Source organism: Perca fluviatilis, chromosome 5 (assembly GCF_010015445.1).
Source record: "Perca fluviatilis chromosome 5, GENO_Pfluv_1.0, whole genome shotgun sequence".
NCBI lineage: Eukaryota > Metazoa > Chordata > Actinopteri > Perciformes > Percidae > Perca > Perca fluviatilis.
In genome coordinates, this window is record NC_053116.1 from 31,387,079 (window position 1) to 31,399,669 (window position 12,591).

General features: G+C 43.3%; 1 protein-coding gene across 1 annotated transcript in view; it reads left to right on the plus strand.

Annotated features, from left to right (window-relative positions):
- Positions 1-728: 728 nt before the first annotated feature.
- hdac7a (histone deacetylase 7a) overlaps positions 729-12,591 on the plus strand; it is a 75,524-nt gene continuing 63,661 nt past the window's right edge. The window contains exon 1 of the mRNA XM_039800780.1: positions 729-1,026. Within this exon, the coding sequence (XP_039656714.1) occupies positions 1,008-1,026 (19 nt within the window). The 5' untranslated portion in view covers positions 729-1,007. The remainder of the gene's footprint in view (positions 1,027-12,591) is intronic.

Genomic DNA, 12,591 nt, shown 5'->3' on the forward strand with positions numbered 1-12,591 from the left:
CTGCTGGGGGAAGCTGCCCTTATCACTAGATATGATTACAGCTGGGGGAATGTGTGTGTGTGTGCGAGGGTGGTGGTGAGATTTGTGTGGGAGTCATGGGCTGACTGATTGCACTGGGAATGTGCGTCTACAAGTGAGTAAGAGAAATGTTGAAATGGTGATGGATGCCAAAAAAAAAAACTCCTAGCTTTTGCATATACACAAATAACACCAACACGTCTGACATTCATCACTATTAACCCGCCACATTTTTTCCGGATTTGGGGTTTTTTATATCCTGTGGTACCAAAACAAAACAAGCCTTTTCTGCTCGTTGTTTCCACTATCATTGTTCGCCGCAGGCAGCAGGCTGGGTTTTCCACCGTGGATGTCATTGTTTTTCACTGTCTGTTAATTATTTTTGTGCTGTTATTTTGCCTCCTCCTGATATAGTGTTTCCTGCTATTGTCTTTTTGTACCAGGCTGGCTGCCTCTGGACTTGAGCCAGCTGGTCCCTCCTGCCTTAAGATATACACACACACACACACACATACACACACACACACACACACACACACACACACACACACACACACATCTATGACCATGAATACACACATATACACTCTGGTCTCCCTCTGCTCTCCCTTCCTCCTCTTGGCACTTGAGAGAAAACACAAGAAGTCAGTGATACGGCAAACCAACTGTGTGTGTGTGTGTGTGTGTGTATGTGTGTGTGTGAGAGAGAGAGTCCACCAGTCAGTTCAGAGGGGTTAATCTCTCTGTGTCTCTCTCTCTCTCTCTCTCTCTCTCTCTCTCTCTCTCTTCTCTCTCGATCTCTCCCTCCCTCTGTTGCCTTTTGTTGCGGCCCCTCACTTTCTCAACACTTGGACAGAGGGAACTGATACTGTGCCTGCATGTGTGTGTGTGTGTGTGTGTAGTTTAGGTGTCCCCACCACTCAATCTCTTTGGACTGAACTGTACGTGAACATGACTGACGGGACTTTCTAACGCACTCCTCATGCTGAATGTTCACATTACAGAATGGTAAGGCAGAATTCTGATTGGGAAAATTGTCTAATTTCATGCTGAGTGTGTTTGGGTTTGCAGAGGGATGAGTGTGTGTGAAAATGCCACTTCGCGTGTGTGTGCATGTGGGAAATGCTGTCTGGAATGCAACAGGTCATTTGGAAATGTGGGTTTTGTTTCTTTATTTGTGTGAGCTCAAATTTCATGTTTTCAAGATGTGGAGACATGTAAAGATATGAAACGCTTCTCTGTACTTTCCTTCACTCCCCATTTCACTTCTTCTCCTTATCCCCCTCTGCCTGCCCGGCCCAAAGTTACTCAAGTTACCGGCTTCCTCCTGTTGTTATGAGCCCCGTGGTTTCTCTGCAGCACTCTGAGGGCGCTCCCACGCTCTCCCAAAAAGAAAGAAAGGGAAGAAAACAGGGATAACCATTTCAGAGCCACAAAAGAAGTGGGAGAAGCATGCTTGGTTTCATCTGTGTTTCCTCTCGGCATCTACATGCACGCTTTTGTCCCTTTAACACTAAGCAACTTGGAAAAATGTCTCTGCCTTTTGCATATCTTGTTGGCTACTTTTGTATTCTGGACAAAAGTTTTCTCTTTTCTTCGGAGGTGGTGGGTTGGCTGAGGTGGTGAGAAAATTGGAAACAGAGCCACCCACAGTGGAAGTGAGTCAGCCCGGCATTTAGTGGTGTGTTGACTTTGGAAATGGCAGGGATTGGGGGGTGGTGGTGCTGGTGTTATGGGGGACAGATGAAATTGTCAGAAAATTTGTTTGTATTTTCTGCTGAGGGTCCCAGAATTCCTGCAAAGTTGGAGCTGCGATGTGTACTGTACAACAGGCATTAAAGGAAAGAAGAAGAGATTAACATAGAGGAGATGGGAGGAGAGGTAAAAGCCAGAGGCTGTTTATAAAGGGAGGGAGCGGCTTGTGTCCATCTGGGACAATCCCAAGTGCTGAAAGCTTCCCCACCCTGATCCCAAACAACTCTTTCCCCCTTCTCTCCCTCTGTCTTTCTCGTTGTCTTTCTCTTGCTCCTTCACAATAAATTGCAAACCGGTACATTTTATGATTGCAACCTGCAAAATGTACTCAACTTGCATTTGTTCTTTTTACAGACACATGCTGCATACTTTCCTGACAATCTTTGTCACTCTCTGTCACTTTTTTCTTCTCTCCTTGCCTGCGGCTCATCTGTATCTGCCAGCATTTTGCATACATAAAAGAACTAAGGAGTCTTTTCGTCCACATTCACGTCCACTATATATATCTTGTCTGTCTTCTACGTGGCCTGCAACATACAGCGCAATTGAAATCCGTATGATTGAAAGTATAAATAGTCTCACCCTAGCTGGTAGTTTGATCTCCAACAATCCTACTCACATGCAACCAAGTGTTGATGAAGTTTTGGATTGTTTCATATTGTATTACAAAGTTTTAAGAAGCATACACATGCATGTCAGATGCTATGTTTCTTTGCAGTTCAACACATCTGCAGGAGACATTTTACACATGTTCTCCTCCTCCTAATCTTAGCATTTTTTTCTGACAGAAACCCCCCAAAAGAATAAATAAAAACCAACTGTTGCACACAGCCATATCTGCCTCCAGTCCTTTGTCTAGCCTGCTTGACCACCCTCTGTCTCTCCTCTTCCTCTTCCCTCCCTCCCTGCCGTCCTCCCTCGGCGTTGCCTGTGTATCCAGTGATAAGGGGACAGCGACGGTAGCACTTCCTCTCTCTACAGGAAGCAGGAAGTGTTGATTTCCACTCTCTGGGCAAGTTCTACGCTCTGTCCGCTGGGATCCTCATGCACATACACTCAAATGTAAGCAGCACACACTCCCAGACACGCATAGGTGCAGTGACATACAGACATAGAAGTGCATGTGCTCTGTGTGTGTCACCTGTCTGCAGACAATGCCTCCACTATATCTTTGCTGCCTGATGGTTTTCATGGGAAGCAGTTGACTCTGTGTCTCTTTGACCTCAGGGTTGGCTTGCAGGTCAGAGGATGATTGGCTAATTATTCCTCTAATCACAGCAAATGTTTTGTTATCATCCTCTTTGGCCACGCAGGCCGTGGGTGGCGCTGTTGAGCTTAAAAAAACACAAACAACCATTCATCAGCTAATGGATTCCAGTTATACTGCCGGGTGGGAGGGGTGTGATTGAGAGAGTAAGAGAGAGAGAGAGAGAGAGAGAGAGAGAGAGAAGGTCGGAAGGAGGGAGGGAGGCTGTGGAGGGAAGACCAAGAAAAGCGAGTCAGAGACTGCCTGGTGGATTTTTTACTCCTGATTCTGTCATGATTTTTATAATCATGGTTTCCTTGTGTGTGATTTTTAAGGTTGTACTGCCAAAGGAGAGACACCATCATCACTCAATTTGGGAAATTTGCTGTAACGATATGTTCAATATCCTGAAACAAGGCAACATTTGACAGAATACACCAGCAGTACACAGAAAATTACACTTTTTGTCAATAAATATGTTGGCAACAAATAATCTCAGGCTCATTGATTTTATTTTCATTTGTTCCAAGACAGTATTAGGAGGGTATTCTTTTCCAGCTTATGATGCACATGAACTGCATCATGATCAGAAAAAACAAGTGAAATTGTAGTGGAGGGAACATTGTTAAAAATAAAAGGAATTAGAAAAGAACTTTGAGTGTCAAAAGAGGACAAGGAGTAACAAGGTTGCAAGGAAATTAAATTAAATTAAATATAAGTTTCTGGCTGAGTGTATGATTGTGGGACTTTACTGGTTATTGCTAATAGGGCAAATGCTATAAGAAAGATAAAAGAATATAAACTATATGAGGACAGAGAAGAAGACTGGCACTAGATTGAGTGGGTGCAGACAAAGGAACAAAGAGGAAAAGGAAGGAGGGAAAATTAAAGTGACACCTGTGAGTGTGACAGAGGAGTTAGGAAGGAGAGAAAGCAAAGGGGCCACGGCAAAACTGAAAAAATACGAAGAGATTTGGGGCGATAAGGAAACCTTGATGATGTGAGCCTAAACTATGAGCGGGTCAGGGGTCAAGAGGGGTGAGGAGGTCAGAGTGGGCCCAGCAGCTCTACTTAGAACAGGATATCCTGCAAGGAAAACCCATCTGTCTCTCTCTTACTCGTTCCGTCTCTTAAATTCCCACAGAGGGCACAGCGGAGCGGAGAGGTGTAACCTTTCACTCAAAATACCATAGAAAACACAAGTTCCCAACTGGGAAGCTTCACTTTCATCAATCATCGGGGACAGAGACAGATAGCAGATATGCAAGTCTGATGTGTCTTGACCTGGACAAACTGAGAGTGTATAAAGTGTTTGTGAAAACAGCTGCATGATGTTTCCATCCTGTGCTGATGATTGTTGCTGTTTTCATCCATTTGCTGCAGGGGCTACAACAGCCAAGATCAATTTCCCTGCTAGGACAATACAGTTTATCTTATTGTGTCTTATCTTAGCCAGACAGACAGTGTATGAAAATGATGACACATCCCAATTCTTTTTTAAATAATACTCTTAACGGCTTAACGTTAATATCAGTGTGCTGGACCCTGGAAAAATACCGCCATCCACTTGTGGTATTAAAAATGTTATCCCTTATGCGAGATATTAATGCAACATTTATCCATCCATACATCCATCTTCAGCCGCTTATCCGGGGTCGGGACGGAGGGGCAGCAGCTCCAGCAGGGGACCCCAAACTTTCCTTTCCCAAGCCACATTAACCAGCTCTGACTGGGGGATCCTGAGAGGTTCCTAGGCCAGGGTGAAGATATAATCCCTCCACCTAGTCTTGGGTCTTCCCCGAGGCCTTTTCCCAGCTGGACGTGCCTGGAACACCTCCCTGGGGAGGCGCCCAGGGGGCATCCTTACCAGATGCCCAAACCCCCCTCAACTGGCTCCTTTCGACACAAAGGAGCAGCGGCTCTACTCTGAGTTCCTCACAGATGACTGAGCTTCTCAACCTATCTCTAGGGGAGATGCCAGCCACCCTCCTGAGGAAACCCAGTTTGGCCGCTTGTACCCTGGATCTCTTTCTTTCGGTCATGACCCAGCCTTCATGACCATAGGTGAGGGTAGGAACGATAATTGACCGGTAGATCAAGAGCTTTGCCTTCTGGCTCAGCTCTCTTTTCGTCACAACGGTGCGATAAAGTGAACGTAATACCGCCCCCGCTGCGCCGGTTCTCCGGCCAATTTCCCGCTCCATTGTCCCCTCACTTGCAAACAAGACCCCAAGGTAGTTGAACTCCTTCACTTGAGGTAAGGACTAAATCCCTACCCAGAGTAGGCACTCCATCGGTTTCCTGCTGAGAACCATGGCCTCAGATTTAGAGGTGCTGATTCTCATCCCAACCGCTTCACACTCGGCTGCGAACTGATCCAGTGAGTGCTGAAGGTCACGGACTGATGACCACATCATCTGCAAAAAGCAGCGTTGAGCTGCTTCCCAGCCCACCAAACTGCAACCCTCCCTACCACGACTACACCTTGATATCCTGTCCATGAATATCACAAACAGGATTGGTGACAAAGCGCAGCCCTGGCGGAGGCCAACCCTCAACTGAAACAAGTTCGACTTACTGCCGTGAACCCGGACACAGCTCTCGCTTTGGTCATACAGAGATTGGATGGCCCTGAGATGGGACCCCCTCACCCCATACTCCCGCAGTACCTCCCACAATATTTCCCGGGGGACCTGATCATACGCCTTCTCCAGATCCACAAAACACATGTAGACCAGATGGGCATACTTCCAGGCCCCCTCCAGGATCCTTGCGAGAGTGAAAAGCTGGTCCATTGTTCCACAAACAACCCATCATCCTCCAGCTCTGCCTCTAAGATAGAGGGCTTGTAAGTTGGATTCAGGAGTTCCTCAAAGTGCTCCTCAGTTGAGGTCAACAGCATCCCATCCTTACTGTACACAGCTTGGATGGTTCCCCGTTTTTCCCCCTCCTGAGGTGGCGAACGGTCCTTCTCCATGTCTTCTCCGAACTTCTCCCACACCCGCTGCTTTGCCTCTTTCAAGACGGAGGCTGCAGCTCTTCAGGCTCGTCGGTGCCCTGCAACTGCCTCCGGAGTCCTCTGGGATAACATATCCAGGAAAGACTCCTTCTTCAGTCGGACGGCTTCCCTGACCACTGGTGTCCACCATGGTGATCGAGGTTTACCGCCCCTTGTGGCACCTAAGACCCTGAGACCACAGCTCCCCGCCAAAGCTTCAGTAATGGAAGCTTTGAACATTGTCCACTCTGGTTCAATGTCCCCAACCTCCATTAGGGATGCAGGAAAGCTCCGCCGGAGATGTGAGTTGAAAGTGTGTCGGACAGGGGCCTTCTCCAGACATTCCCAGTTCACCCGCACTACCCGTTTGGGCTTACCAGGTCTGTCCAGAGTCTTCCCCCACCTCCTGAACCAACTCACCACCAGATGCAACATTTAGCGTTATCCTAAAATGCCTGTGGTTCAGGTTTAGGTTACAGGTTTGCCTAAAGCAAAGAGCCTCTGATGTAAGGCCCCTTCTTTTGTTACCTGCCCTGCAGAAGTGTCTTTGAGTAAGGTGATGAACCTCTGCCAGCTCCAGGCTGCTTTGCTGCTATGGCCCAGCCTGACCCCTGGCCTATGGAGGAGAGTTACATTATTATAGCTCATCAGATTTGTATCAGATGCATTTGTGGGCTTGAGAGTAAACAGGGTGCCTTTTGACAGGGTATCAAAGCCAAATGTCCTTTAGTTTTTCTCTTCATTTGGCCCTGTGAGAACAATAACATTCAAACTCAAGTGTCACCAAATGATTACACAAAGATGGCAGAAATTGTTGGCCTGAAAACTGTGCTGTGGTCTGTCAAGATTGAGAACAATCCTATCTATCCTACCCTAACAGGAAACGACCCAAAACACAAGATTTAGGTTTTGTTGTTTCAAAGGTGGAGACAGCTGGCAGCCAACTTCTCTTTCACGTCACATGTGAACACCATGCAAAAAGCAGATACTGTCCTCTACAAACAGCCGAGCAGTTCACAGACTTTGCTGTAGGGATGTCGACACATTCCCAGATTCCAGCAATTACTTGAGTGAATGCATTGTTATTGAAACCGAAAGATCTGATGGTCAAAACTATGAAAACAAGGCCCAAGTTATAATAAATCAGAATGATTAAACACACACTCAGTTGTCTGAATATAGCTCGGATTGATATTGCCAGAGACACAATTGCACGCCAACATGCTTTGCTTATTTAACTGCAATTACATTTGTTTAAAAATCTCTAACCATGCAGGATGACAGGTTACTAAAACTGTCCAGTAAACAAGCTACTTGTGAGTCCATGTGTGTAATTGGCGATCCCGAAGCTAAACAAACGGACACCATGGTTTGGACCAACGAAAAATATCTGTGGGTGTGACAGGGTCCTATAAGATGGGAAAAAGATGCAGGAGAATGTAGCACAATGAAGATCTACATGGCTGAAACATGTCAGCAGCTATTTTATTTACTCCTGAACTAACTTTATTTTGAATAATAATACAGTTACTTTATCATTTTCTACAAATTCTCAAGGAATGTCTGACTTCTCTGATCAGCTCAATGTGTCAGACAAACAGAAAAAATTCAACCTACTAATGTTTTCCTCTTGTGAGAAGCTTTATGTTTCCCCTTGTGCAACTGTTAAGCCAACATAGTCATTATTCACTCCATACACTCAATCATATACTCAGTCTCATATGCTCACATTCAAGTGGGTGATATTTTCCGTATGGGACATTAACTTATTGTTTTTCCTACCTATGGTTTATAGTGATACAAGTGAGAGAGAAAGAGAGAGAGAGCGAAGGATTGAAAGCGAGAAATGGGGAACGAGAGTGTAGAGCTATTTTTGGCCTGTCTGGGTGTTCCCACACACACACACACACTCACGCTTGACAGGCTTGTTGTTGTTCAGAATGGTGGGTGTTGAAAGGGTGAGTTTTGATTTGGTTTGACTTTACGTTTTGAGGGTTTGTGTGTACATGTGTGTGCTGTTGATATCCCTGGGATTTTCCTGTGGTTGCTATGGTTTCATGCTGTGTTTTGAACAACTTGCCGTAACTCCAAACATCCTAAGGGTGTGAAGGATCCTCAGCCCATCATTATACACTTTGCTTGTGTTGTCACCGCCGGGGGTTGACCTCAGCTCACTTTCAATTTAACCAGATCAAACGTCCAAAAGAGGCTGCAATTCATTTTGATATGACCATCTTTTAAATCTAAAGGTCCCATATAATGCTCATTTTTGGGTTCATGCTTGTATTTTGGGTTTCTACTAGAACATGTTTACATGCTTTAATCTTCTAAAACACATTCTTTTTTAGCATACTGTCTGTCTGAATATACCTGTATTCACCCTTTTTCTGAAATGCTCAGTTTTAGCGGCTGTCTCTTTACGTCCCACTCCTGAAGTAGCCCAGATTGCTCGGATTGGTCTGCGGTCAGCGTTTTCGGGGTGTTCTGAAGGCTCGTTGAAAGGCACACATTTCTCTGTGGATTGAGCATTTGATACTTTCACTGTAGTTTTATAGCACTCAAACCTGCTTTACAATCACAAAAGACATGGAAATTCCACTTTCTTTACAATATGGGACCTTTAAAGTGATGGTTCGGAGTAATTCACCCTAGCAGACTTTCAAGTCAGTCACCTTCGGAGAAAGTTTTACCTGGCTCTTGAAGAGTTAGTATCAGCTGACATAGCTTAGCGGCTAATGGTATCCACGTTGTATCTTGTAGTTACGCCATTAATAATGCCGTACAATGATACCAACGTCTCAAGAGTACAAATAAGTTATGCTCTCATAAAAACGATGGATTGGAAAGTTGGTAAGTACACCAGAAGTTTATGAACACTTGCCGCTCTCCTCAGCTCTCTGTTGCGCTACATGCAGTTAGACAAGTGCTTAGGGCCGTCTACAAATTACAACGCCAAAGAGTTACAACAAAAATATTTATTAATTCAATGATTAAATAAGGTAATGTCTCCAAACTTACCCCTAATTATTACTTGTCCTCCTGCTAGTTATACACAGCACTTACTTAAAAAAAAAAAAGTTAAATTAATAAATATTTTTGTTGCATCTCTTTTCGGTGTTGTAATTTGTAGACGCTCCTAAGCACTCGTCTCACAGCAGCAACAACAGCAGAGAGCAGAAGTCAGCAGGCAAGTGTTATTTACATAAACTTCTGGTGTACTTACAAACTTTCCAATCCATCGTTTTTATGAGAGCCGTAACCTATTTGCCTTTACTCTGTAGACGTTTGGTATCATTTCGGGCATTATTAGTGGGGTCATTTACGAGATACAAACGTAGGTCCGTTAGCCCCTGCGCTAAGCTATTCAGCTGATAACGCTACTCTACGCTAACTCTCCCAATGTTAGACCCAGGTGAAAAAAGCTTCTGGGTGGGTGTTTGGCTCGAGGTCATGGTGCAAAGGACCCTAGGGTGAATTACTCCGAACCATCACTTTAAGTCTTCATCTCCATCTTTGCAGTGGTGTTTCTGCACTACACCTCCCAGAGATCTCCTGTCTGTCAAACTGTTTTGGTGGCATTACGCACATGAATTTGTCTGCTTTGGACAACTCAATTATATTTTAATATGTAGAGTGTGTAATGATTATCTGTAATATTACTTCTATTATTCTACGTGCCCCTGATGAAAAAAGTTACACTTTATTTTACCTCTCAACACTGGGTTAGTGCTGACTGCACACATGACACTATTGCTCTGTTGTGGAAAGTGTCTGTCAGCGATCCATTGTGTTTCTGTGGACTGCACATGTCACCAAGGCTTTCCATGCTGCCAGTCAGACACTCGCTCGGTCTCTCTTTTTTTTCCACACATACCGGGAAAAAACATTTAGAACGCGCGTACAGTCTGTATGGGAATGCTTTATTGCATTTTGTGTATAATGTAATTGCGTGGGATATCCCACGCAATTACATTATACTGCAGTGCAAACATAACTGGAACCCGAACAAAATGCAATCAAAAATTATATATCATTATATATGTATTTGGTTCATTTTTTTTATTTAGGCGTCATTGTGTGGGATATTAAATCACACTATTACATTTATGACAAATGGTGAGTCAGAGCTTCATTCAACGCTACTAAAATGTATCCCCGTTATCTTTAACCCTCATGTTGTCCTCGGGTTAAATTTGACCTGTTTTCCAAAATTTCTATAACAGAAATCTGTGTTTCTTTCAACCAAATTGCCCCAAAGTAACATGGATGGTTCCATACAACGCTCTTCACAAGTAAAATGACGGATCAGGATCAGTACTTTCATTGAATTGAGTTTTTTTATTCAATTTTCTAGCATTAAAAAAAAAAGTGTAAATGTTTTCAAAACAGTATCCTGACAACATTTTGACCAAACTCTTCCTCTGATCTTAACTATTACTCAAAATAATTCGCAATTTCTGCTTTGTAACTCCAAAATTAGGTATAATTTTATATAAATCTTATTTGTTATTATTTTATTTTTTTTATCGACCATGAATTCAAAAAAATAAGTGTAAAGCTAGTGATGATAAGTTGGTGTTCGTTTACAGTTTTGACCTGGGAGGACGACATGAGTGTGAAGTTCTTAAATGTTAAATGTCCAAACATAAGCACATTTACAAGACGTGCACCTAAATAAAACAGGCTTAACCTGGCAATTTGTTTTGATTTTGATTTCATCCAGGGTCTATAAATGACAGTTTGAGTAAACAAAGATACCAATTTAACATTTGAATTTGACATTAAGGCCAGCTTTTGGTAATTGACAGTTTTTCAGTATTTTGTGTTTCAGTCAGTACTAAAAGATATTGAGGTTCAAAGCTCTAGTCACTGGACACAAAAAAAGACAATGATGTTTCCTATTCCTGCCTTTGGTAGAAGCACATATCTGTGGTTGGGAGGCAACTATAACACACAGTTAAATTAAAATGAAATCCAATTTAACACTAACACAATATATTCATCTAATGTAAAATGCACAATTTGTCTGTATCTTGTCGTTAACAAACCCCTCCAGATAAAGCACAGCAAAGGTAACTCATTAGTGCTATTTAAATGATGTGACTACAAGGCCAGCAGTGGGGTTTACCATATCGAAATAATGCATGAACGTTCCTGAGTCGGAACAACAGCAGGTTTTCCTGTTCTGATCATTTTGAAATGGACATAATAAATGAATCTGCAGTTTAATCCATTTAATACGTGATTTAAATGTAGATTAAACACACCAGATTGCGTGGATTCCTATAAAGTTAAAAGCAGAAGCATGAATCAATTTAGCCACTGTCTTATTTAGTTATGTGAGATAACAGCAACAGAAATAGCCAGATGTCAGTTAATGATAATTGTTTTTCAATGACAGACAGACAGACAGACACACAGACATACAGACACACAGACATACAGACACACAGACAGACAGACACACAGACAGACAGACAGACACACAGACAGACAGACAGACTGACTGACAGATACACAGACAGACACACAGACAGACACACAGACAGACATACAGACAGACAGACAGACAGACAGACAGACAGACAGACAGACACACAGACATACAGACATACAGACATACAGACAGACAGACAGACACACAGACAGACAGACAGACAGACAGACACACAGACAGACACACAGACACACAGACAGACAGACAGACAGACAGAAACACAGACATACAGACAGACAGACAGACAGACAGACAGACAGACAGACAGACAGATAAGGCTTTCTGTGACTATTTCACCAGAAAGCTTTGACTTGATGTAGCTTTGGCTGTTGTGTTGGCTTTTTTTTTCTGTGACAGAGAATGCATTGAGTGGGATAGTTTGGGTTCTAGAGCCCAGATTATCCGAACAAGAGTGAATGCAGTTACTGCAAAATCTATTTTTGCAGAATTTATACATTCCCATGGCATACTAATGTCATATTATGCTAAGTAAGTAGTTACTGCGTTATAGGGCAGTAGTTGTGAGTACAGTATGTTATCAGTAAGCTCAGTCTCTGGAGGCGAAATATGTAATTTTCTTCAATAGCAGCATTCTGCATATTGGTTGCTTTAAATAACCCTGTAGCCTTCACGTTATCTTCCGTGAAGCAGAAAGGTTACACATGATTTGAGCGCGTACGTGCTAATGTGCAAAGTCTCTGTCCGTCTGTATCTCATGATTATCAACTGACCGCCACGAGACGCCCACATGGAAAGAGTGCGTTTTCTGTAGAATACTGCAGGTGTGAAATTTCTGTCACTGAGATTACAGGCAAAGAGAAACTTAGAAAGGAAAGCCAGCTGCATTCAGAACAGTTGGAGTGTACTTCAATACTGCAGCTGACCCCACCCTGAAACTCACTCGCACACATACAAGCACACATGCCTGCAAGTATGTTAAAACACACACACGGTTGCGTGCATACATGAATATCCGCATGCATCCACCAAAATAAAAACACACAAATAGAGCTCAGGTTTTTCCTCCCCAATATTTTCCAGCCTTATTATCTTCACCTTCTTTGTTCTTCTGTTTAC